We start from the raw sequence: 24,688 nt of genomic DNA, 5'->3' as shown, positions 1-24,688 counted from the left end.
ACCATCTAACTTACATCGGGTAGGGCCCCATAATGAATGGGCAAACCTTCGGTGCCATAGAAGAGATGTGTCACACGACATGGTCCCCATTGGACTTCCTATAACTTGATACAAATTGCCAACCCTGAACTCAAAAGCATCTTTAAAAACTTCTTTTTCAAATACGTACCTTTTCATTGATGAATGTCTTCCATTGCTGAAATGGACCCCAGGATAAGGTACATAAAGAACTTCTGAATTGAGTTACCCTGATCCAAATGAAGAGTAATATTCCCTACACCCTTTATGGGATAGTTGGCATCGTGTCCAAGAATAATCTCCAAGTTGTTTCCTTCTCTCTCAGATTAGAGAGAACTTCCCTGTGTCCGGTAAAAGTGCCTTGAAGCACCACTTATCAATATACCACTTTTCCAAAGTGTCCGAAGGAGAGGTAGTGAAGAGGGTTGAACTCCTCTTGCTTATCCGAAACAACATTTGATTCTTCATACCTGGAGATCCCAGCTTCTTTGAAGAGTTGGTCATTTCCCAGATGACCTACATTCCTTTTTCCCTTGCCATTGTACCTGTCATTCCTTCGACCCCTAGAATGATTGTTATCGTCATCAAGTGATGTGTCCCTTCTATTCGGCCACTCCTTCACATAATGGCCAAACTTGATGCAAGCAAAGCATCTTCCTTTCCTACCATCCTTAGATCCGGACTTCTCATTGAAGTGACCTGTAGGTAGGCCACTAGATGTTTCTGCTGCACCACTTTGATAATCTCTTTTGCTTCGACTTCACCCTTGGTGAATTTGAAGAGGGATGAGGAACCCATTGATCCTTTCCAACTGTCTTCAGTGATTTCTCTTTCACTCTTTCTTGGGCTTTGTCTTCGCCTCACCTCTGATACCATGTTAAGTTTTGGTATGTTCTATGCTAAGAGCAATTTATTTCAATTTTTCCATTTAGCTCAATATCTATTCCAGATTAGCAATCACATCAGTATCAAAGTAAATTGCAGATAGAACATAAACATAAACATCAGAAGACAAGCCAAGACAAGGGGACACAAGATGTGGTGCCAACCAAGGACAAATCCCAATGTGGGGAAACCCTTGATCAATTCTTCTTAAATGTTCTTCAAAAGTTCAGCAGAGAGAGAGATAGTTTATATACATCAGAAGTCAACATTTTAAGTAGTCATAATAAGAGTAGAGATCATCTCTAAGAAAATGACACATGAAGTAGCTTAACTGAACTCAGTTGAAGGCATGTTGCTTCAACTGATCCTCCAAAGTGACTCCATCACCATGTTGTACCTATCACTGTGTTGCACCATGTTGTACCATCATACCATGTCCATCATCACTGAGTTGCACCATGTTGCACTCATCATGTTGTACCCAACATGTTGCTCTTCATCATCATGTTGCACTATTCATCATGCTGCACTATGTATTGCATCATACTGCACTAAGCATCACTGTGTTGCACCACTGTCATTGTGCACTATGCTGCACTATTCCATCACTGTGCACTATGTTGCACCATCATACTGTTGTAATATATGTTGTACCCCATTACATCATGTTGCCTTCAAACTAAGACACCAAGGTAGTCCTAGATATGGTGCTATGGGCTGTGGCCTAGCACATAGCAATGCTAAAGAGAATGTCTTTAAAACTTTACTGTCATCAAACCATGAAAGAGTGCAGACATATATATATATATATATATATATATATATATATATATATATATATATATATATATCACAGGTATACAGGCAGATCCAAATATTGTCCTTGTCTGAAGTCATACCTCAGAGAGATTGTATATAGGATTGTTATAGATAACATCCACGACGACTAGCCTTCCTACTATAGCTCTCCTCCTGTACCTTCGGCCCACACAAACACATGGATAACCCACCTTAAAACTGCCCCACAGACCTACGTTATCCTCTATTGAAACTCGGCCCTCAAGCCAACTCTTCGGCCATCTAACAACAACTCGGATATCCTTCAATGAGCCCTAAAACAGTCCCCAAACTGCCTCATTGTCTTTGCCTCTTTACTACATCTGCAACAGAAAATTTTGCTCCCTTGATCGAGTTCTCTTTCACCTACAATAAGCTCTTGTTGAGTGCTACACCACTGCCCTTCATGTTAGGGCTTCTTCATGGGGTAGCGTTAGGGCAAGGGTTTTCCTCCATGACAGCGTAGAGTATTAGGAACCCTTCCATAACAGCATATAGGATTACGGCATTCCTTCCATTACTGTGTTTTAAGGCATCATCTCCATTAGGGCAGCATTGTCTCTTAGGATCTCTCCTCCCTCCAAAACCCAAGACAAGTGGAGAGGAAGAGATCACAAGAAGTGTGTGTGCAAATGACCTTCAAGGCACCTCTATTTATACTAAAACGTTGAGCACAAGTGGGGGCAATTTGGTTGCTAGCCAACCTTGACGAATTGTCCCATAACACAAATAAATTCATATCTCCATGAATATTTGTCGGAATCGGATGATCTTTAGATCAATCCTACACCTCTTGACGAGAGGAATCCAAGAAAAATATGAGCTCCCATAAATAAGATGAACCACGTGGAGTTTGGCCCTAGTTGCCAATTTTAGCACTCCCTCTCAACTAGGGAGAACTCCATCTGCCACACTGTACTATCTCTGCCATCAGTGCCCTGCACTGCTCTGCTCTACTGAACCATGAAGAAGAAGAATTGATCGAGAATGTTTCATACCATTCTCTACTGACCCAGAGTCAGTTCCAAACAAAGAGAGTGTATCATATCACTCTTACTGATCCCAAATTAGTTCCAAAAGAGAGTGAGTTATATCACTCTTATTGACCCGAAGTCAATTCCAAAAAAGTGTCTCAAACCACTCATACTGACCCGAAGTCAGTTTCATTAATCCCAGATCAATATCATCCTAGCATAGGTAGTACGATAGATATAAAATGCGTCCATCAGTACTACCGTGGTCCCTATCCTCATTTCCCTATTCATTGGCCAGATGAGAGGTACTTCCCATGAGTCTCGAACTGCATGGGTAGGATGTCTCAGCAACAGAAGGATGAACCACTCATCCTGCCTACATGTCGGCATGGGGTATCCCAAGGGAAGGCTAAACCACTCATCCTGCCTACATGTCACCATATTGTATCCCAAGGGAAGGTTGAACCACTCACCCTATACACAGCAAATCACTAGGGGAAGGTTGAACCACTCACCTTATGATTTTGTGTCTCGGCAAGAGAAGGATGAACACTCATCCTGCCTACATAGCAGACCACTAGGGGAAGGCTGAACCACTCACCCTTTGGTTGCTCATCGCTCCACGATGTACCCCCAAGCCCCCCGAAGCTCCCAAAGCTCAATGTCCATCTCATACAGGACCTTCAAGAGAGAGTCTCTCCACGACTCCTAATCGTTCTCGGAAAGTCATAAATTTGACCTTTCCCATGGGCTTCATCTGAATATCAGCGACCTGCACATCAATTCCAATACACAGGTCCCCCCTTGTTCCTTGTTGTACCATATCCCAGATAAAATGGTACCTGATGTCTATATGGTGGGAGCGATCATAGAACATGGGATTCCTCAACAATCGAATCCCCCTCTAGTTGTCACAGAAGATCACAATGGTATCCAGCATGTGTCCAAATAGCTCACTGAAGAGCTTCCACAACCAGACAGCTTCATAGGAGGCCATACTCTTAGTTATGCATTCGGCCTCAGCAGTGCTCAAAACAACCATCTTCTGCTTCCGGCTCATCCAGGATGTCGAAGCAGAACCCAAAGAGAACCTGCACCCTGAAGTGCTCACGGGATCCTCCACATTGCCTCCACAGTCAGCATCAAAATAATCATGCAGCTTCACATTTCCGACAGTGCATCTCAATCCATGAGAGATTGTGCCCCAAGGAAAAAGATTCTCGACACCAATCCAGTGAGGCTCTGCCATATATGAGCTCAACATGCTAACTGCAAAACACATATCCGGATGAGAGTTCACCAAGAACATCAATGCTAGTATGAGTTTATGAAACTCAAAGGAATTTCCCAAATCAGGTTTGGCATCATTACCACATAACTTCTTAAAGTTAAGCTCCATCGAGGTAGTCACGGGCTTGCAGTTCACCATTCCAAATCTGGAATTCAACTCCCTCTTAATTTTGCGAATGAGAGGGTCTGCACCTGTCAGAAAGAAGTCATCCTCATAAGGTGCCAGTATGAGAAGTCTATCATCCACAATCTTCATGCAATGGTTTGGATCGGCTTCACTCCTAGTGAATCTCAGCTTCATTAGACAGCTATCAATCCTCTCATATCAAGCTCGGGGTGCTTGCTTCAAGCCATAGAGGGCTTTCTTCCACCTGCATACATGAGATTCTCAATCATGAATCTCAAACCCCTCGTGTTGTTCCAAATCTATGGACTTGTTATATGAGGGGAATGGTCCCCTTGTCAGTTTTCCTTCGATACATCTCAGACATGTACCTTCATGCTCTTCTTGAATTCAGGCATCCCTATCACCATCTGACTTACATCGAGTAGGGCCCCATAATGAATGGGCAGACCTCCGGTGCCATAGAAGAGATGTGTCACACGACATGGTCCCCATTGGACTTCCCACAACTTGATACAAATTGCCAACCCTGAACTCAAAAGCATCTTTAAAAACATCTTTTTCAAATACGTACCTTTTCATTGATGAATGTCTTCGATTGTTGAAATGGACCCCAAGATAAGGTACATAAAGAACTTCTGGATTGAGTTACCTTGATCCAAATGAAGAGTCAAGGCACCTCTATTTATACTAAAACGTTAAGCACAAGTGGGGGAAATTTGGTTGCTGGCTGACCTTGACGAATTGTCCCATAACATAAATAAATTCATATCTCCATGAATACTTGTCGGAATCAGATGATCTTTAGATCAATCCTACACCTCTCGGCGAGAGGAATCCAAGAAAAATATTAGCTACCATAAATAATATGACCCACATAGAGTTTGGCCCTAGTTGCCAATTTTAACACAAGTTGACATCCAGGTTAACATCAAGTACAACACATTACTAATGCTGATAGAAATTGGAAGTTGATATAATTTCTTGGAAAAGCATGACAACAAAATCTTGTTTCAAAGGAAGAAGATGTGAAGACTTGTACAATTAGCTATGAAGAAGTATTGGCTCCATAAAGTGTTTGATGAACTAATTGATGACAAGATGACATGGTGGATTCAAAGTTGCATGAAGATTGCCAGAGAACCAGGAAGGTCGAAATACTTTATGATTTGAAAGTATGATGCGGATAGGAGCCAAGCAGCTACAATAGATCTCCACGGAAGAACATGTAGCCAATGCATTGATCAGTATTTTATGAAACAAGCTTAGGCTTCTGGTTGTTCCTGTTTGAGAGGGAGTGAGGATTTCCTCCCTAGTCGAGAGGGAGTGAGGGTGGACACCATATTCTCCATGTGTCATGAACTATGGCTAGGACTAACAGTGGTAAGCCTAGTGAAGGCATTGGTAGGAAGATTGGTGGATTGGATAAGCATCTGCGATTGATACTTCTTGAGGAAATGTATCCAAGATAGGAGTAGTCCCGAGGAGAAATACTATTTGAGGATAGAGTATCCAAGATAAGAGTAGTCCTAAGGACCAATATTATTTTAGGATGGGTGATATCCAAAATAAGAATAGTCTTGTAAGGACATACTTGGTGAACATCCAGATGGGGTATGTACCTTGAGAGGCGGTGGTGGTGTCCAAATGTATGCCTCCCAGCATTGTGCTATGATATAGTGGAGAGATAGATCTTTTAGTCAATGCCTTACTATGCTTGACAACGTTGGTTATGATGTTATGATGATGCCTATCAATCTGAATCCCTTCTTATGGGAATATTTCAATTTGAGAGTCTCATGTTGTGTAATTATCAATACCTCCCTAGTTAAGAGGGAATGTTGAAAATGTAACTAATTTCGGTCTTCATAATGAAATTCAAATGTACTATTGTTGTAATTATTATATTCATTTGTTATGATCCTTAATATTAATTTTATTTCTGGTCAAAACATGTTTTGCATGCTTATAGGGTTTATTGAGTCAAAAGAAAAATTATCTTGAGTCAAAGAAATGTAATTGAGTCAAACTCCCATTTGGACTTCTTAGAAGAAAAGGTAAATTATTTTTATTTGAGCCAAAGGAGTCAATTTGTCCTCCACAAGATCAAGTCGGCCCAAAAAGATAGTTATTCGACCTCCTAGACATGTATAAATAGAAGGTAGCTCAACCTCATTTGATCACTCACTCACACACTTCGATTTTTGTGCAAGGACAATTTCATTGAAAGTCGAAGGAGAGAGAGCAAAGTCAAATGAGAGAGAAATATATGTTTTTTTCCCTAGTTTCTGTTCACACATGCGAGTTTTCTGAGGCAGATTTTGTGGTATTGCAAGCCTGAAATTTCAGGGCCGAAATTTCAGGAGATAACCAGATTTTTGTGATTTGACAAGCAATGACTTCTATTGACTATGATTTGTTGAAGATGGATTGAAATAGAGTTTACTTGAGTCTTTGTGGAAGTCTTGGTCTTGGTCTTAGGTATCTTGCTTTGATCTGATTCTATAAGGAGAATTTTTCTTGGGTTTTCTCCCTTGTAGGGTTTTGCCCTAGCTTGGAGCCTAATTTCTTGTGTTCTTTGTCTCTTGTGATCAATGTTACCAGACACGGAATCGGCAATAAATCGGCGAGGCAAAAGAGCGAAAGTTTTAATCGGATCGAGAAAAAATCGGGAAAAAATCGGCAAATTCATTAAATAAAAATATACACATATATTGAATTTAAAAAACCATTTTTCATTAATATTGGGTAAAGGTATGTCCAAACAATGCATAATATCAATAGATGTCCAAAATATCATGAATAAATAAGTATCTCATATATGTTATGAGTCCACACATGATCCAAAGCACTGAGTCTTGAGTCCTTAGAAGCATATGCTTCTAAAAGTTTACAAAAAAGTTAAAAATTGCATACTAATCAGAAACAAATCAGCAACTAAGAGTCTAAGACTCTTAAGAGTGAGAACTAGAAGCAATTCCTCCCGCTCCTTCACTTGCTTGACTCTCAAAGTTCTCCAAGTCATGAAGGCTGAAAAGAGGAGGCTCATCTAATTGAACCCATTCTGCCGCATTTGTAGCTTGCAAATCTAACTCTTCAAGGTCAATTGGTGAATGATCAATACCTGTCATTATCATGAGACATTGAAATGTGAATTAAAATTTCACTTTGAAGTTTGAACTTTAAACTTTTAAAGTACGAACTAGATTATGAAACCTTCAAATTCAAGCTCTCGAATCTCACCTTGTATTTGTTTGTTGCGAAGTCGTAGATTGTAATGGACAAATACAAGGTCATTCAAGCGCTTTTGTGTCAATCGGTTGCGCTTCTTAGAATGTATTTTCTCAAACATGCTCCAGTTGCGTTCACAACCTGAAGCACTGCATGCTTGGTTTAAGATTCGAATGGCAAATCTCTTCAAATCTGGCATATCACTACCAAAGTTTTGCCACCAAAGACCTAGCAAGTGGTAAGGGTTTGTGAGTAGAAGACTAGAAGTACCAAATTAGTAAATAGTAAAAACTTAAAAAGAAAAGAAAATTTAATAAAACATTTAACATACAAAATAAAGTTTAAACAAATTTAATGAATTGATGAAGCCTTCAAGCTGGGTACCTGGCAACATCTTTGACCTTTGTCTTATAGCACTGGTATAGGCAAACAATTTAGATGGTGTCCTGTAATCTTGTAGTTGGGAAAAGACACGACTTTGTTGTTCTGGATCAGGGAAGCACCTTTCCAAGCATGTCATAAGTCCTCTGCCAACCTCCCCATCCTCATTAAATTTGCTCTTATCATAAAAATATTGTGGGTTTAAGAAGTACCCAGCAGCATGTAAGGGGGAATGCAATTGCCTATCCCAACGTGCATCTATAATGTCCCAAAGAGGCATATACTTTGTCTCATCATCCCCATATCTTCTTTTGATGGCCTCCTTTGCGAGATCCATCGCCTCATAAATGTAACCCATAGCGGGTTTGTCACCATCAACCATCCTGAAAGTTCAAGCATTCAAATTTAAAGAAATATGAAACATTGTAAATAAAAAGAAGCTTGAAATGAAATTTAAAAAATGAAAAAGTTAAAAGACTAAAAGTACCTGAGAACTCTAACAAGGGACTCCGTCACAGCAATAATCTCTTCAGCATCTTTCCAGAAGCCATCATTAAACACAAGTGCAGCAATTTCGATGCCTTCAGGGGTCTTGGAATGTTTAGATCCCATCCACTCAGGTCCCAAGAACATCCTCTTCAGATTTATCTTTTGCTCAACCACAGATTGCAAAGATATGAAATTTGTTGCAAATCTAGTCACTGCAGGTCGAACAATTTCTTTACCTTCAGTGTATATTCTCATAGTGTTTAGGACAATAGTGTGGTTGTATAGGTATTTGGTTATGGATTTTGCCTTCTCCACAACCTCATGTATCCAATGAAGCTTACCAATGTCCTCAAGCATTAAATCTATGCAATGGGCAGCACAAGAGGTCCAAAAAATAGTGGGGTGCCTCATCTCAAAAAGTCTACCAGCAGCCATATAATTCGCTGCATTATCGGTGACAATTTGTACAACATTTTCTTCTCCCACTTCTTGAACAACTTCCTCCATCATTTCACAGATAAGTTGGGCATTCTTAACCTTATCTGAAGCATCCACTGACTTGAGAAACATTGTGCCTGCGGGACAAGATACAAGGAAATTTATTAAAGTTCTATTCCTCTGATCTGTCCATCCATCACTCATGATGGTGCACCCTGTTTCTACCCATGATGAACGAAACTCAGCTAGCACAAGCATGACATCTTCAACACTCTCTAACAACATATCTGTCCTAAGGCTCTCTGATGTAGGGGCTTTGAACCCTGGACCTGCAACAGCAATTGCACGAATCATAGCTTGCCAATAAGGACTTCTGGCACAGTGGAAAGGTATGTCAGAATAGTACCAAAAGTTAGCAATGGCCTTCCTTGCTTGACTATGGACATTTTTTTTCCAACCAGTGCCATCCAAGGTAGGTTGGGAACCGGGTTTTGTGCGGGGAGCAAAAAAGGCGTTTATGTTTCCACCTCCAGTGTTCAAGGAAGGAGTTGAAGGACTAGCATGGCTTTGAGTTTGACTTGGCCTTGGAGGCATGTGTGGAAAAGAGGGGAACGGCATTGAGGATTCAACAGATTGAGGTGACATGGGGCTAGTGACAGAAAAATTATCAACTCCAACATTTCCTATTTCAGCGGTTTGCTTTGCTTTCTTGGCATTATGCTGCTCTAACATTTCAAGGGCCAAGGCTGCTTGGTATTGGACATTCTCGTCAACCTTGGTGCAAATACCTATATCATGGCCAGGTATTTTTGCAAGGTGGAACTTGAATCTATAAATGCCTCCACTGCATTCCTTTTTGCAAAATTTACAAAGGAGCAAGGCTTTTCCAGGAATCTTGTCACAATAAGCCCAAGCAAAGTCCTTCTCTCTCGGCATTGTTGTTGCTTTGAACTTGTGTTTAATTTGTGGCTTCTGTTAAGATTTGGAGTCCGGCTTCTATTTAATTTGTGGCTCCTGTGAAAGACAAGAAAAAATCAAATTTAAAAATCATCCAAAAATTTAAAATAGCCTAGCCAGTCTGTAAAGTTGGAATATCTCTTTCAACAAATCATAACACAAGATGACAGGGCTAGTACTGTACTCCAATCTGTAGGAAATTGGAATATCTCCTTCAGGCTTCCACTGTATATGTGTGTTCCATGAAAGTTTGGCCTCAGCTAGACCTGTATGGCAGCTCTGCAGTAAGAAATCTGAAATACAGCAGGAACTATGTCTCAGCCTTTATTAAAAGTAAATAGTACCCACATAACAAACTCCAGACTCTTGACTGTGTTATGGTTAGAATGGTCAATGCTGAAAAAGAAATGGCAATCCAGCATGAGATGGCTTGCAGTATTCAACTTCCGGTTCCTTTGTGTACACTGTACAGTGTAAACCAAAACTAGAATGCATTCATGCAATCTTATTAGCAGCTATGCCATTAGATAACTACATTAAATATAACATAATGGTTACTGGATTTGGGGTGGGAGGTCAAATAGTCACATCGTGGAAAATTGTGCTTCATGTTCAGCATGGAAACAAGATTCCTCTGTCACTATGCAGAAATGGGATTGGTGCAAGTAGAGATTGTATAGTAGGAGCATCTGAAGAAGTTACTAATGAGAATCGAGATGAACTTGGCAGAGAAGGGTTATTAACAGAGAACTGGTGTACCTCATATCCTGCCAACAGATGTAAAGTGGGTCCCCAAAAAGTCTCGGGGGGCATCTGTTACAGGGGTCAACAGCTCCTATTCTATCCAGAATCCACAGATATAGAGGGGAATATCATGCGCAATAATTCACGGGTGTTTCCTCCAGCACCTTGGTGAGGGTGTGCAAAAGATGAACTCAGGTCCACACCCCTTGTAGATGCGTGCACCCAAGTGCTACTGCACAGTCACAAATGGTTACTGTTTCTGGTGAATTTAACCATAATAATAAAATTAACAATGAATACAGTACTTTCCTCCTCGACTAAAGAATATCAATCACGAAATATATATCCTGTGTAACTTATCACATACATGCGATGTAAAAAGCAGGTCCTCTATAGATTGAAATCACTCACAGGTTCACGCAGGTTCACCGTTCATCAACCACGCAGGTTTGGGCTCACGCAGGTTCACCGTTCAGCGATCGGTCGAATCTCTGCGTCGATACTCGATAGTGAACTATGAAACTCACGTAATCTCCGGCGGCGTCGAAGACTGAATCTCAGTCGATAGCAAACCCGAAATACAAGGCGTCGATAGCGAACTGTGAAACCCGAAATACCTCGGCCCCGATAGCGAACTGTGAAACCCGAAATCCGATTTACCCGCCATTCCGAAACCCGAGAAAAAATAAAACTGGCGGGACTCGCCAAAAAAACGCAGAACCGGCGATTTTTTTCAGAATCGCGAGTCAAACTCGCGTTGACCACGATTCAAAATCGGTCAACGCGAGTTGACTCGGGACGTTTTGGATCGGATCGTTTAGCCGCCGCGTCGATTAAAACTCGCGATTTTGCCGATTTTTTCCCGATTCCTGTTTCACTGCTTGTGATGTTCATGTTTTTGTATTTTGATCATTTCTTGTTGAAGAAGAGAATATAAAATTTAATAAGAAGCCAACGAACATTCACAAGCAATTATCAAGTACGAGAAATTTATCCTAATCTACATGCATTATAATTTCTCAACAATCACTAGGAAGCCTCCCTTGTTGTGCAATTCCACGAAAGCACAAGAGAATGATTCTTGAGGTTGCAGTGGCAATCACCCTCATTGTTGCACACAAGTTTGGCTTCTGCCTTGTGAGCTCTCTCACAAGGCCTGCTAGATTGAGGCAACAAGTAGCATTAAGGCTAAGGTTACAAAGGTTCTAGAAAAGAGGAAGCAAACATGGATCCCATCATGGAGATATGTATTAAGGGTTTTGAATTATTGATTAGATTGTAACATAAATTATGACAATAGACCAGTCCCTTTAAACATGTATCCACTAAAACACAAGCAAGTTAGGAATGGGCAGCAAGAATGGCAATAACAGAGCAGAAGACAGCATGTTAAAATCGTCAACTAGGGCCAAATTCCACCTTGGGACAGCTCATTTGATGGATATGATGATAGCATTAAATTCTTCTTTTCGATAGGACCACAATTGATATAAAGAACATCTCATTCGGACAAGCAGAAGTGTGATTTTGAATTTATGCCCTCATATGTGCAAATTGTCAAGGTCAACCACATCATCATGTAAGCTCATGAAGCCCAATGGACATGACTCTTCACCCTCAACAACTTGTATAAATAAGAGAGACCTCCACCCTCATTTGGTACTTCATCACTCACTCATTCTCTCTCCTCTCATTGGTTCGTACCACATTGGGCATTCTCTCTCTCACACACATGTGGAACAAGCACGACGAAATTTAGAGCTAAATTGCAGGGCCGAAAATCTCAGAAAATTCTGCAGTTTGACCACCATTGACCAGCGTCGACTTTGACCTTCCAAGGAGAGTTTGACTTTGATTTTTTTGGATATTATCTGTTTTGTCAGGCTGCATCTTTGGCACAAAAACCGAGGTATTTTGAGCACTTTGACTGCAGACCAAAATTGCAGGTTGACTGCAGATTTCAGAACAGCAGTTTGACTGTTGAATTTGTTACTGTTTTGGGCTGATTTTGACCTCCCGATTAGGTTGAGTTTGACTGGGGAATGTCGAGCTGTTTTGAGAACATTCTATTGCTGCTTTGACCATCTTAGACTTTCTGGTTAGGGCTGATTTCACTGTTGTTGACTGCATATTTTGACAGGGTTGTTTTGACTTTGAATTTGGCAAGTCAATTTGACTTTTATACTCTCTCTCTGCTGAACATTTTGATATAATAATAAGAAGAATTGATCAAAGGGTTTTTCCCTCGCATCCGCCAAGTCTGGTGTTCTCTTGTCTTGGCTTGTCTTCTACATTTTGTTTCATGTTCTATCTACTTTAACTGTCAATGTGATTAATGGTTAATGTGATTGCTCTTGGAAATCTAAATCGGAAATTGTCATTGGGCTAAAGGAACATTGAAGTAATTGTGCTAAGCACAGAACATACCATTGTTATCTAAATTTAACATGGTATCAAAGCCCTGTTGAAGACAAAGCCCAAGTAAGAGAGAGAAAAGAAATCACTAAGAGAGAGTTGTTAGACAAGAATATTGGTCTAACTTCAATGGCTACTACATCTTACTTCAAATCTAAGGATAAGCTCAAGGAAAAATTCGACTATCATGCATGGAAGATGACTTTGAAAGAGCATAATTGCATGGACTATGTGAAGGCAAGAGTGGTGGAGCCTCCTTCAAATGCACCTACAACTACAAAGACAAAATACAAGAAAGGTGAGGTCAAAGCTAAAAAAATCATTATAGACTCTATTCAAAAGCATTTGGTTGCTTATATTTCTTATTTAGAAACATTTAAGGAGATGTATGATAAGGTGGTTGGGATGTTCAAAGTAAACAATGCAAATAAAATCCTCTTTGTCAAGAACAAGTTGAAGGATATCAAGATGGATAAAGGGGAGTCTATCCAATCCTACTTCATGAGGATTGCAGAAATCAAGAATGCCTTCTACCTATCAAAGAAGTTGTTGCTGACAGGGAGCTCACTCTCATTGCTCTCAGAGGTCTTACAAGGGCATGGAATGTGTTTAACACCACCATTCTCAACAATGACAAGATTCCTAGTTTCGATAAATTATTGGCTAGATTGACTCAAGAAGAGACGAAGATGATGGAGAGATACAAGCCTTCAAATGGAAATAAACCTACTGCTTTCTCCACTCATGCTAAGAGGAAGAACAATGCTGGTCCAAAGAGACAAGGTCAAGGATTCAAGCCAAGATTCAAATGGGGAAGAAAAAGAAGGTGCTACAATTGCAACAGGTTTGGCCATTATGCTAGAGTGTCCTCACAAGAAAGGTACTCCAAGGGATGACGACAACAACAACCACAACAACTACAAAGGCAATGGCAATCAAAGGAACAAGTTCAACAATAAAGGAAAGAGGAATGCCCCCGTTGTTTGAGATGGAAATGGTTGACCTCCCAAAAGGACAAGAAATTCCAGGTATGAGGAAAATAATGTTGTAGGGAAACAAAAAGAATTTTATCTTATGCTTTATCTACTACCTCTCCAACGGATACTTTGGATCATTGGTTGATTGATAGTGGAGCCTCAAGGCACTTCACAGGGTACAAGGAAGCCCTCTCAAATTTGGTTGAAAAGAAGACTAATTTGGAAATCATACTTGGAGATAATGCCACCTATCCCGTGAAAGGAATAGGTATCGTCACTCTTCACTTGAACCAAGGTCAAACCATTCATCTACAAGAAGTGTTGTATGTGCCTGATTTGAAGAACCTGGTGTCCATTTTTGCGATGGAAGACAAGGGCTTCAAGGTAGCATTCATTGATGGAAAGGTACATATTTGGCAAAGAAACCCTAAAGATGCTTTTACACTTGGATTTAGGGTTGAAGGTCTCTATCAAGTTGGAGGAAGTCCTTTAGGAGCCTTGACTGCCGATACTTCTCTTCAATATGAATTATGGCACCGAAGATTTGCTCACCTTCATTACAAAGTCTTATCTCGAGCAAGGAAGATGGTCATAGGTATGCCTAAGTTCAACATGAACCATGAAGGCGTTTGTCAGGGTTGTGCAGCTCGGAAACTTACAAGGGGCCCATTCCCTTCAAGTGAAATTCAAACTACCGACATTCTTCAATTGGTCCATTCTGATCTATCTGGGATATTACCTGTAACATCATTTGAGAGGATACTTATACTATCCAATCTTTGTGGATGACTTCTCTCGCAAAACATGGATCTATTTCTTCAAGAAGAAGGATGAAGTGTTCAAATGGTTTCGTTCTTTCAAAGCCTTGGTGGAAAATCAAACAAGGAAGAAGATCAAGATATTGAGGACCGACAATAGAACCGAATATGAATCAAATGAATTCAATTGCAAAGAGGTTGGCATTAAGAGGGAGACAACCAGTCCATACACTCCTGAGAAAAATGGTGTTGCTGAAAGGAGGAATCGAAAAATCATGGAAACCACCCGTGCTATGCTCCATGATCAAGGTCTACCGAAGTTCTTATGGGAAGATGTCAACACTGTCGTGTATGTTCAAAATAGGAGCCCGCATCAAGCACTGGATTTCAAGACAATCGAAAAAGTTCTCACTAGTAAGAAACCCGATGTTTCTCATTTTAGACTATTTGGTTGTCCTGTATATTTTCATGTGCCTAAAGAGAAAAGGAACAAGTTGGAAGCATCTGGGAAGAAAGGTATATTTGTGGGTTCCAATGAAAATTCAAAGGCATTTAGAATCTATGTGCCTGGACAAAGAGATGTGGAAGTTAGCCATGATATCACCTTCGATGAAGATACTGCCCTTGGGAAGGCCCGGGATCTCCCCATTACAAGGAAGGATAATAATGATGATGTTGCGGAAAAATAGGATGAACCTCCTTTAGATGAACATATGCCTGATGTTGAAGGCCCGATGGATCCCATTGATCCACCACCTAGTGATCCCTTTACCTCAAGGAAAATACCTTTGCGGCTCAAAGATACTCTTGAAGATGTTGAGAGACATATTGCTCCAAGAGGGACATTCCGTGAAAGCAAGAAGCCGAACAAGTACCAATGGTACTTAGTTGATATGAGTAATATTGTTCAATCTAAGCCATGTACATTCGAAGAAGCCGTAAAACACCAAGTCTGGAAGGATACGATGAATGAGGAATGTCAATCTATTAGGAAGAATGATGTTTGGGACATGGTTCCTAGACCCAAGGACAAGTTTGTGGTTACTTCTAAATGGCTTTACAAAATCAAACATGGAGTTGATGGGAGTGCTGAAAAATATAAAGCGAAGTTCGTTGCTCGAGGCTTCTCTCAAAAGGAAGGAGTGGACTATGACGAGCTATTTGCACCAATTGACCAATATACCACTATCCGATCTATTATTGCTCTCGCTGCCCCTCAGGGATGGAGCCTACACCAAATGGACATTAAGACTGCTTTCTTACATGGCTCGCTTAAGGAGGAAGTCTACGTAGAACAACCTGAGGGATTTGAAGTACAATATCGAAGGACACACGTATGCAGATTGAAGAAAGCCCTCTATGGGTTGAAGCAAGCCCCCAGGACTTGGTATGAGAGGATTGATAGTTATCTTATGAACCTGAGATTTACAAGGAGCAAAGCGGATCCTAACCTATACTTCAAGGTTGAAAAGGTCATTCCTTTCATTTTGGTCCTTTATGTGGATGATCTCTTTCTAACAAGTGTTGACCCTCTCATTTATCAATACAAGAGGAAGTTGGCTTCTGAGTTCGAGATCAAGGACCTAGGTCTGATGCACTACTTCCTAGGCCTGGAGGTCTGGCAAAAGCCAGGTGAGATTTTCCTTTCTCAAGTAAAATACATTGTGAAGCTGCTCGAGAGACGTGGGATGGTGGATTGCAAGTTTGTGTCTACTCCAATGGAACTCAATTTCAAGAAGCTATGTGGAAATGTTGTTGGGCCCAAATTGGCAAACGCTTCCGAATATATACAACTTGTGGGGCCCTGATGTTCTTGGTAAACTCTCGTCCTAACATATGCTTCGTTGTGAATACGTTGAGTCAATTTATGATCGAGTCTCATCACATACATTAGATTGTTGCTAAGAATCTCTTAAGATATCTCCGTAGCACTATATACTATGGACGGAGATACACTATCGAGAATTTGAGGCTTCATGGATATACTGATGTTGACTGGGCCGGCAATGTGGGGGATTGTAAGAGCATGTCTAGATGTTGCTTCTCATTAGGGTCTGCTTCAATTTCTTGGATGAGCAAAAAGCAGAAATCGGTTGCTCTAAGCATCGCTGAGGCCGAATACATTGTAGCTAATATGGCCTGTTGTAAAGTTGTTTGGTTGAGGAAGCTCTTTAGTGAGCTATTTAAGCACATGTTGCATACCACCGTGATCTCCTGCGACAACCAAAGTGGGATTCGCCTTTCAGAGAATCCTATGTTCCACAACCACTCCAAACACATTGATTTCATTGGGCACCATTTTTCTTTCTATCCCTTTTGCAAAAAAAGGGGGTGTACTGCTATAGGTCGTTGACACATAGTGGTCAACAGTGCCCATAGGGTCTTCCATATATGACAATGACTCTTATACCTAATACAAACCCTAGAAGCACTCAATGGGTGCTTGACCTATAAAATAAAAGAACTTAAGCATGAAACCCATGTTCCAATGATAAAAATAATTTCTTTTTCATTTTATATATAAAAGTATACATTTCATACTAATGAAGACTGAACCTAGTTACACATTTTTCAACACTCCCTCTTAACGAGGGAGGTATTCATAGGAGGTACATGGTCATTCTCAATCTGAAGATATCTCATGAGAAGAGTCGAATTAGTAACCCATCTGTCTAGCATCATAATAACCAGCATTGTCATATAGCAAGGCCTTGACTAACAGCTCTATCTCTCCACAAGATCAGAGCACAATGGTGGCGAGACCAATGATGTGTAGACACCATCATCATTGTCTCTCCAAGGTGCATACCCCACCTAGGTGTTCCCAGAGTATGACCTCTTGTTGGACTATTCTTATCTTGGGTAGCTAATCCTCAAAGAATATCGGTCCACAACTACCCGTCTTGAATTCCCTACCACATTCTCAAAGAGTATCGAATGCCAAATGGTTACCCAATCCTCCATTCTTTCTTCCTAGGTGAAGACAAGAATGTTGTGTCTATCCCTCCCTCTCAATCCAGGAGGACAAATCCACCAAACCAAGCTTGTCCCTTAAGTATACAAGCTTCTTGTTTGGAAGTGATTTTGTCAATAAACCAACTACCTGCTCATCAGTGGAGATATAATGTAGTTGCAACACATCATTTTGTACTAGCTCTCGTATATAGTGATACTACTTGTTGATATGCTTTGTCTTCCCATGAAACACTAGGTCCTCAGACAAACGAATACAACTGGTGTTATCACAACGTATCACTGTACGGTTCATCGATACTTCAAATAGGTCATACAACATCGTCCTTAACCAAACTATATCCCGACTAACTTCACATGCTACAACATATTCTGCTTCAGCACTACTCAAAGCAACGGTGTTTTTTTTTCTGCTCATCCATGAGACCATAGATGATCCCAAACTAAAACATCCTCCTGTAGTGCTTCTCCCATCTTGTTCAATGCCTCCCTGATCGGAATTTGTATAACCATTCAATTGAACATCATTCCTTTTATCATATTTCAGGCAGTGGTTGATGGTTCCTCGCAGATATCTCAAGATATGTTTTGTTGCTATCCAATGATCATGCTTCGGCTCCACTTGGAATTAACTAAGTACATTTACTGCAAAACATATGTCCGGACGAGTATTCACCAAGTACATTAATGAGCCAATCAATTGTCTATATCTGGAAGGATCCACAAGGCTTGATTCAGAACTCCTTAGTCTTTTCAAGTTTGTGATCATTGGAGTGGTCATCTCTTTATAGTCCATCATGTTGAACTTCTTCAGAATCTCGATCACATACTTTCCTTGACCTAAATAGACTTCATTAGGTTCCTGCCAGACTTCTAGTCCCAGATAGTAATGCATCAGCCCCAGATCCTTCATGTCAAATTCTGTTGCCAATTGCTTCTTACATTCTTCAATTCGACCTTCTACACCTGTCAAGAGAAGATCATCTACATACAGAAGAATAATTACAGGTTCATTGTTTACAACCTTAATATAGAGATTTGAGTCAGCATAACTCTTTGTGAAGCCTAGTCTTTGTAGGTATGCATCCATTCTAGCATACCATGCCCTTGGTGCTTACTTGAGGCCATATAATGCTTTCTTTAATCTGCAAACATATTCCTTCCTATCTTTGATTTTGAATCCCAAGGGTTGTTCTATGTAGACTTCTTCATCTATTGTGCCATTCAAAAACGCGGTCTTGACATCCATTTGGTGGATGTTCCATCCCATCGATGCTGCCAGAGAGACTAATAATCGAATTGTTGTCTATCTTGTTGTTGGAGCAAAAGTTTCTTCATAGTCGATGCCTTCAAGTTGAGATAACCGTCCTACCACAGATCTTGCTTGATACTTATCTATACTTCCATCAGTTGCATGCTTGATCTTATAGATCCATTTGGAAGTAACTACAGATTTGTCTTCAGACCTTGGTATGATCTCCCAAACTCCATTCTTCATTATAGATTGATATTCTTCATTCATGGCATCTTTCCATTCTCGATGTTCTATAGCCTCTTCAAAAGTGGATGGTTCTTCTTCTATTAACTTTGTCATGTATGCAACATACCCAGAGTATTTCTTGGGTATTTTACTTTCTCTAAATGATCCTTGAGTTGCTCCATGACCTTCTGCATCAAGTAATGTAGATTTCAACCAGTTAGGTCTTTTCCTTGTTTCTTGAATGACCACGGGTTGAATAGGTTCACTAGGTCCTTCTTCATCATGGTGAGATCCTTCTTCCTTGTCAACTTCTTCCTCAAACATAGGAAGTTCTTTGTCATCAGAATCTATAGAAAGTTCTTTTGATTTCTTGAATGTTATGCTCTCATCAAATATGACATCACAACTAACTTCAATGTGATGTCCATCTTTCATATAGATTCTATAGGCTTTCGATGAGTTACTATACCCAACAAATATACCTTTCACACTGGAAGGATCCAGCTTCTTTCTTTTGTCCTTTGGTATATGAATATACACAAGACATCCAAAGATTCGGAGATGATCGACAGATGGCTTCTTCCCAGTGAACACTTCTTTTGGAGTTTTATTGTCTAAAGATCTATGAGGACATCGATTTTGTATGTAGATTGTTGTCTTAGTTGCCTCACCCCACAGAAACTTCAGTAGATCTTGATCATGTATCATTGCTTTTACACTTTCTTCAATGGACATGTTCTTTCTTTCTGCAACTCCATTTTGTTCGAGATTGTATGGAACTATCAGCTCCCTCTTAATCCCAGATTCCTTACAGAATGCTATGATCTCCTTGGATGTATATTCTCCTCCATTATCAAATCTTAGTATCTTGATTTTTCTTTCTGTAAGGTTCTCCACTTCAGCTTTGAAATCTTGAAATTTAGTAAATACTTCATCCTTGGTTTTCATTAAGTAAACCCAATTCTTTCTTGAGTGATCATCTATGAATATGACATAATAAAGATGTCCTCCAAGTGATTTTGGAGTCATTGGGCCACATACATCAGAGTGAATGAGATCCAAGATTTCTTTCGACCATGAAGCACTGCTTCCAAATGTTCTCTTGGTATTTTTGCCTAATGCACGTGCTTTGTAGACACCTTCATGTTCCTCCTTTAGATTTGGTTTTCCATCTACTACGGATTTAGGGTTGGAAGAATTTTGAAATGTGGATGACCAAACCTTCTATGCCAAAGTTCTCATGGACTAATCTCAGTGTGAACAAGGGCATGATTTACGAGAGATATTAATCTGTAGAGCTTTCCTTCTCGAATACCAATCACTTTAGCTTGTTCTATATTTGAGTCTCTTGCCCATTCAACTACCTTTCCATCAATGAAGGCTACTCTATCTCCTTTATCTTCTAAGCTTGAAATAGAAAGTAGATTCATGTGCAAACTTGGAACAAACAGGATGATGTTGAGGTGGATGTTGCTTCCATCTTCGAGCTTTATGGATGATGATCCAATGCCTTTCACAAGATAGCTCTTATTGTCTCCAAGTTCCACAAAGTATGCGGATTTCCCTTTTGATAAGGTCTTCAATTGGTGAGAGTGACTAGTCATGTGCCTTGATGCACGCTATCAATTACCCAGATGTCTTCGTCTTGAAATGTCCCAAAGAGAGCAGAGAAGAGTCCTTCATCCTTTTCTATGATTGATTCCTTCTTTGAAGATAATATGAGACTCCATACCCTTTTGATGCTTTTCTTCAGATGGCTTGCAATCCTTTTGATGACCTTCTTCATTATAGAGGAGGTCTTTATGATGCCCTTGGATAACCAAAGCTTTGATACCGTGTTGAGAATTCAATAGGGCAATGTATATGTTAATTCTCTTAACTTGATAACTAATTGTGTTAGCTTTTTACTTATTAGCTTTGATCTTTCTTATTTCAATGTGCAATACATCAAACAGCTACCAAAACAGTAAGAACAATGACACAGTATGTAGGCTACAAGCCAGGGCCAAAACCCCTCCTCTTGAGGGGAAAACCCGTAAAATCTCTTCTTATCTTTCAGATCTTTCAATTGACGAATACCATGACCTAGACTCAAACAAATACCCTCCAAGATCAAGTCTTCCTCGACCTCCTACTGCAATATCTTCGACCTCCTAGTAAATCTGAAATTATGCCCCTAGCAACTGCTGCAACTGTTGTTTCTTCCCTAGGAGACTTCGATCTCCCTCTAACTGCTCTTCTCTTGACTTCGCTTGCCTTGATTTGAGTCTTAGGGCTAGTAGGAAACCCTAAGAGACCTTCGTTTTCCTTCTTGCTCTTCTTGCTTCAAAATCGAACCTTGGACTTGCCCAGTGCAAAAACCATAACTTCACACTCCCAAAAGAAAGTAGAGAGACCCAAAACACTTCGACTTTTCTTGTCCTTCTTCTCTGCACTTCCTTCTTAGTCCTTCTACTGCTTCCTTCTTCCTATGAGCGATGAGTGAGTGAATGAAAAAAATGGAGGACGAGATCTTATATATAAGCTTCCTTCAAGGGTGGACGTGGCTCTTCATGTAGGCTAACTTGACAGCTTATGTAGGCCGACTTGATCTTGGAGGTATTTTGACATTTTCAAGACAAAATAAATTTTCTTTTACAATTTACAATGTGCCCATAGGGTCTTCCATATATGACAATGACTCTTATACCTAGGACAAACCCTAGAAGCACTCAATGGGTGCTTGACCTATAAAATAAAAGAACTTGAGCATGAAACCCATGCTCCAATGATAAAAATAATTTCTTTTTCATTTTATATATACAAGAATACATTTCATGCTAATGAATACCGAACCTAGTTACACATTTTTCAACACTCCTTCCTAACTAGGGAGGTATTCATAGGAGGTACATGGTCATTCTCAATCTGAAGAGATCTCATAAGAAGGGTCAGATTGGTAACCCATCTATCTAGCATCATAATAACCAGCATTGTCATATAGCAAGGCCTTGACTAACAGCTCTATCTCTCCACAAGATCAGAGCATAATGCTGGCAAGACTAATGATGTGTAGACACCGTCATCATTGTCTCTCCAAGGTGCACACTCCACCTAGGTGTTCCCAGAGTATGACCTCTCGTTGGACTATTCTTATCTTGGGTAGCTAATCCTCAAAGAATATCAGCCCACAACTACTCTTGTCTTGAATGCCCTACCACATTCTCAAAGAGTATCGAATGCTAGATGGTTACCCAATCCTCCATTCTTTCTTCCCAAGTGAAGACAAGAATGTTGTGTCTATCCCTCCCTCTCAATCCGAGAAGACAACTCCACCAAACCAAGCTTGTCCCTTAAGTATACAAGCTTCTTGTTTGGAAGTGATTTTGTCAATAAGCCAACTACCTGCTCATCAGTGGAGATATACTGTAGTTGCACCACATCATTTTGTACTAGCTCTCGTATATAGTGATACTTGTTGTTGATATGCTTTGTCTTCCCATGAAACTCTGGGTCCTCAAACAAACGAATACAACTGGTTTTATCACAACGTATCACTATACGGTTCATCGTGTTGAAGGAAATGTAACTAGGCTAGGTCTTCATAAATGTAATTTTGATATTTGTACTTATTCAAGAAAAGAGAAATTGTATTTGTATTATTTGTCAATGAGTTTCTTTCTCATTGAAAATAGGTCAAGCACATTTTGAAGTGCTTCTAGAGAGTCAAAGTCAAAATGTAATTATGATAAGACCCTTTGAGGATATGTTACATCATGTAAGTCATCATACAAGGTCATGGGAACACCTCCAAGCATGGTCAAATCTTCTCCTAGCAACAGCGAAGTCTACAAGCAACAAAACGATGGGTAAAATTGAATTATAGAGCAAAATTGTAAGTCGGCCTAAAGAGGAGGGACAGGCCTCTATTTATAGAGGTTGTCCACTCCTCATTCAACATCGAATCTCACTCTGAAATCTGCGAGGGTACAAGGAAGAAAAGATGGTCAACGAAGGAGGAAAAGAAGCCTGGTAAGGGTAGGGAAGGAAAGGAGAAACAAACATTGTATATAGGGTGAACCTACAACTACATGTGCGAAGGGGAAGGGTCTGTCTGCAACTATAGGAGCAGAAAAGAACAGGCCATCATATCGCAATATTTTTGGGTGCATATTAGACCTACAAGGCCTCTCTCATCAGTGAGGAAGGAAGAAAGGGTCGGGGAGAATAAAATGATTGTTTTAGGGCTCCTGTTCACACGTGCAACAAGAAAACACTTACAGATTTTACAGCAGTTCAAGGCAGCAACATGAATAGCCTCATTCAGATGTATACCTATGCCCACAAGGTATCCAAAGCAAGGTTACTTGGGAGTGGGAGCGAAAACTAGAGCGGGAGCGACGTTTTCAGAAGCTCCCGATTTGGGAGCGAATCCTGGAGCGTTTTTTATATAATATATATAAATATATTTTTATATTTTTTATATTTTGATGCATACATGTCAACAAAAACATGTAGAATGATGAATTAGATATAAAAAACATAGATTGAACCATATAACAACAATCTTCTAAAAGTTATAATCTTCATCAACCACATCCACAAGTTAGTAACATAGTAACATACAACATATTGAGTCTCATGACTCATCACTCTTAAAGTTTCAAGCTTTCAAAATTCAATATATAACATTTATCATCATAGATCACCAAAGTTGTACTTGTAAGCTAAGTGTAACCATTACAACAAATAATATCTAACATGAAATGAAATGTTATAAAATGAAATGAAATGAAACAACTTTCAACTTTCATGAAGCATCATATTCATAATTCATTACTAATGAGTTATAATTACCAACTTCCAACTTCAAACTTAAATTGTCATATATTGTTTACAAAAAATATCATAATGACTATGAAAGACAATAGTCAATAGTTATAAAAACTCCAGTGTACTAGAAACTAGAAAAGACAAATAAATCTATTAGCTATTGCTAATGCTTGGGCCTCTTGCCACCACAAGAAATGTCTAATTTTTTAGTCTTGTTGGAAAATCAAGATCTTTGTCATTAATATCACCCTCTAAGAATTAATATCCAGAGGTATCTTTGTCATTACCTCTAGATCTGTATAGGGATCTTTGTCATTAATATCACCCTCTAAGCACTAACATAAGATAGAAAAAGCATAGCATGTCAAGTCAAGATTTTGTTTGAGTGATACGTACATTTTTAGGAGGATCATGATAGAAGAGTTTGACAACCAATGTCACTAACATCAAGGTACATAAAGGGATCCGTGCTCTTGATTAAATAAGAGTTCCATACCCCAATACATGACGAAATCCAATGGAAACATGGCAATCCCCCCAATCCTGAAATCCTAAAAAACTGATAAGTCTGCTGGATTTTGAATGAAATCTAAAATTCTACTTTCTCCATATGAAATCCAATGAGGTCGAAACCACTCTCAAACATCCTGAGTCATTTCATGTTAATGTTAAAAATTTAAGTAAAAGGATGAAAATGAAGATTAAGGAGAATGTCACTTTTACTTTAAGAATTTTACATTACCATGAATCGCATATCAATACTAGGGCCATAGGCTTGATCATTAAGTTGCCCCACTCAAAATTATTATTTTTTTTGAAAAAAATGCATTTAGAATATTACTGCAAAAAAACAAATTGCAAAAAAGACTAAACGCTCCTGAAAAGGCAGGGATCATTTTTTTTTA

General features: G+C 39.7%; 3 protein-coding genes across 4 annotated transcripts in view; all 3 read right to left on the bottom strand.

Moving 5' to 3' along the window:
- LOC149209136 (importin subunit alpha-9-like) overlaps positions 1 to 24,688 on the bottom strand; it is a 279,111-nt gene that overhangs the window by 9,984 nt on the left and 244,439 nt on the right. The gene's annotated exons all lie outside the window — the stretch shown is intronic.
- On the bottom strand, positions 7,083 to 7,983 carry LOC149209139 (uncharacterized). Its single transcript, XM_089396750.1, has 2 exons — positions 7,372 to 7,983; positions 7,083 to 7,252 (listed from the first exon to the last, which is right to left on the bottom strand). The coding sequence occupies exons 1-2, from the start codon at positions 7,556 to 7,558 to the stop codon at positions 7,083 to 7,085; spliced, it is 357 nt and encodes a 118-aa protein (XP_089252876.1). The 5' UTR covers positions 7,559 to 7,983.
- LOC149209138 (uncharacterized) lies at positions 7,794 to 8,736 on the bottom strand. The gene is made up of 3 exons (XM_089396743.1): positions 8,228 to 8,736; positions 7,953 to 8,123; positions 7,794 to 7,812 (listed from the first exon to the last, which is right to left on the bottom strand). Exons 1-3 carry the CDS (start codon positions 8,734 to 8,736, stop codon positions 7,794 to 7,796), a joined length of 699 nt encoding a protein of 232 aa, XP_089252869.1.

This window comes from Pinus tabuliformis, chromosome 1_2, assembly GCF_031772625.1.
Source record: "Pinus tabuliformis cultivar Carrire ecotype Pingquan chromosome 1_2, CPIR1, whole genome shotgun sequence".
In the NCBI taxonomy this organism is placed as follows: Eukaryota; Viridiplantae; Streptophyta; class Pinopsida; order Pinales; family Pinaceae; genus Pinus; species Pinus tabuliformis.
The sequence above is the reverse complement of the archived record's forward strand: the minus strand, read 5'-3'. Positions and strand labels throughout refer to the sequence as shown.

Bases quoted from the DNA above. Each gene is read 5' to 3' on its own strand.
- LOC149209138 (XM_089396743.1), bottom strand. From the start codon at position 8,736: ATGGAGGAAGTTGTTCAAGAAGTGGGAGAAGAAAATGTTGTACAAATT. The intron at 8,124-8,227 runs GTACTTTTAGTC...TTGAACTTTCAG, and splicing joins TCCCTTGTTAGAGTTCTCAG to GATGGTTGATGGTGACAAAC.
- LOC149209139 (XM_089396750.1), bottom strand. From the start codon at position 7,558: ATGCCAGATTTGAAGAGATTTGCCATTCGAATCTTAAACCAAGCATGC. The intron at 7,253-7,371 runs GTGAGATTCGAG...TGATAATGACAG, and splicing joins TCGCAACAAACAAATACAAG to GTATTGATCATTCACCAATT.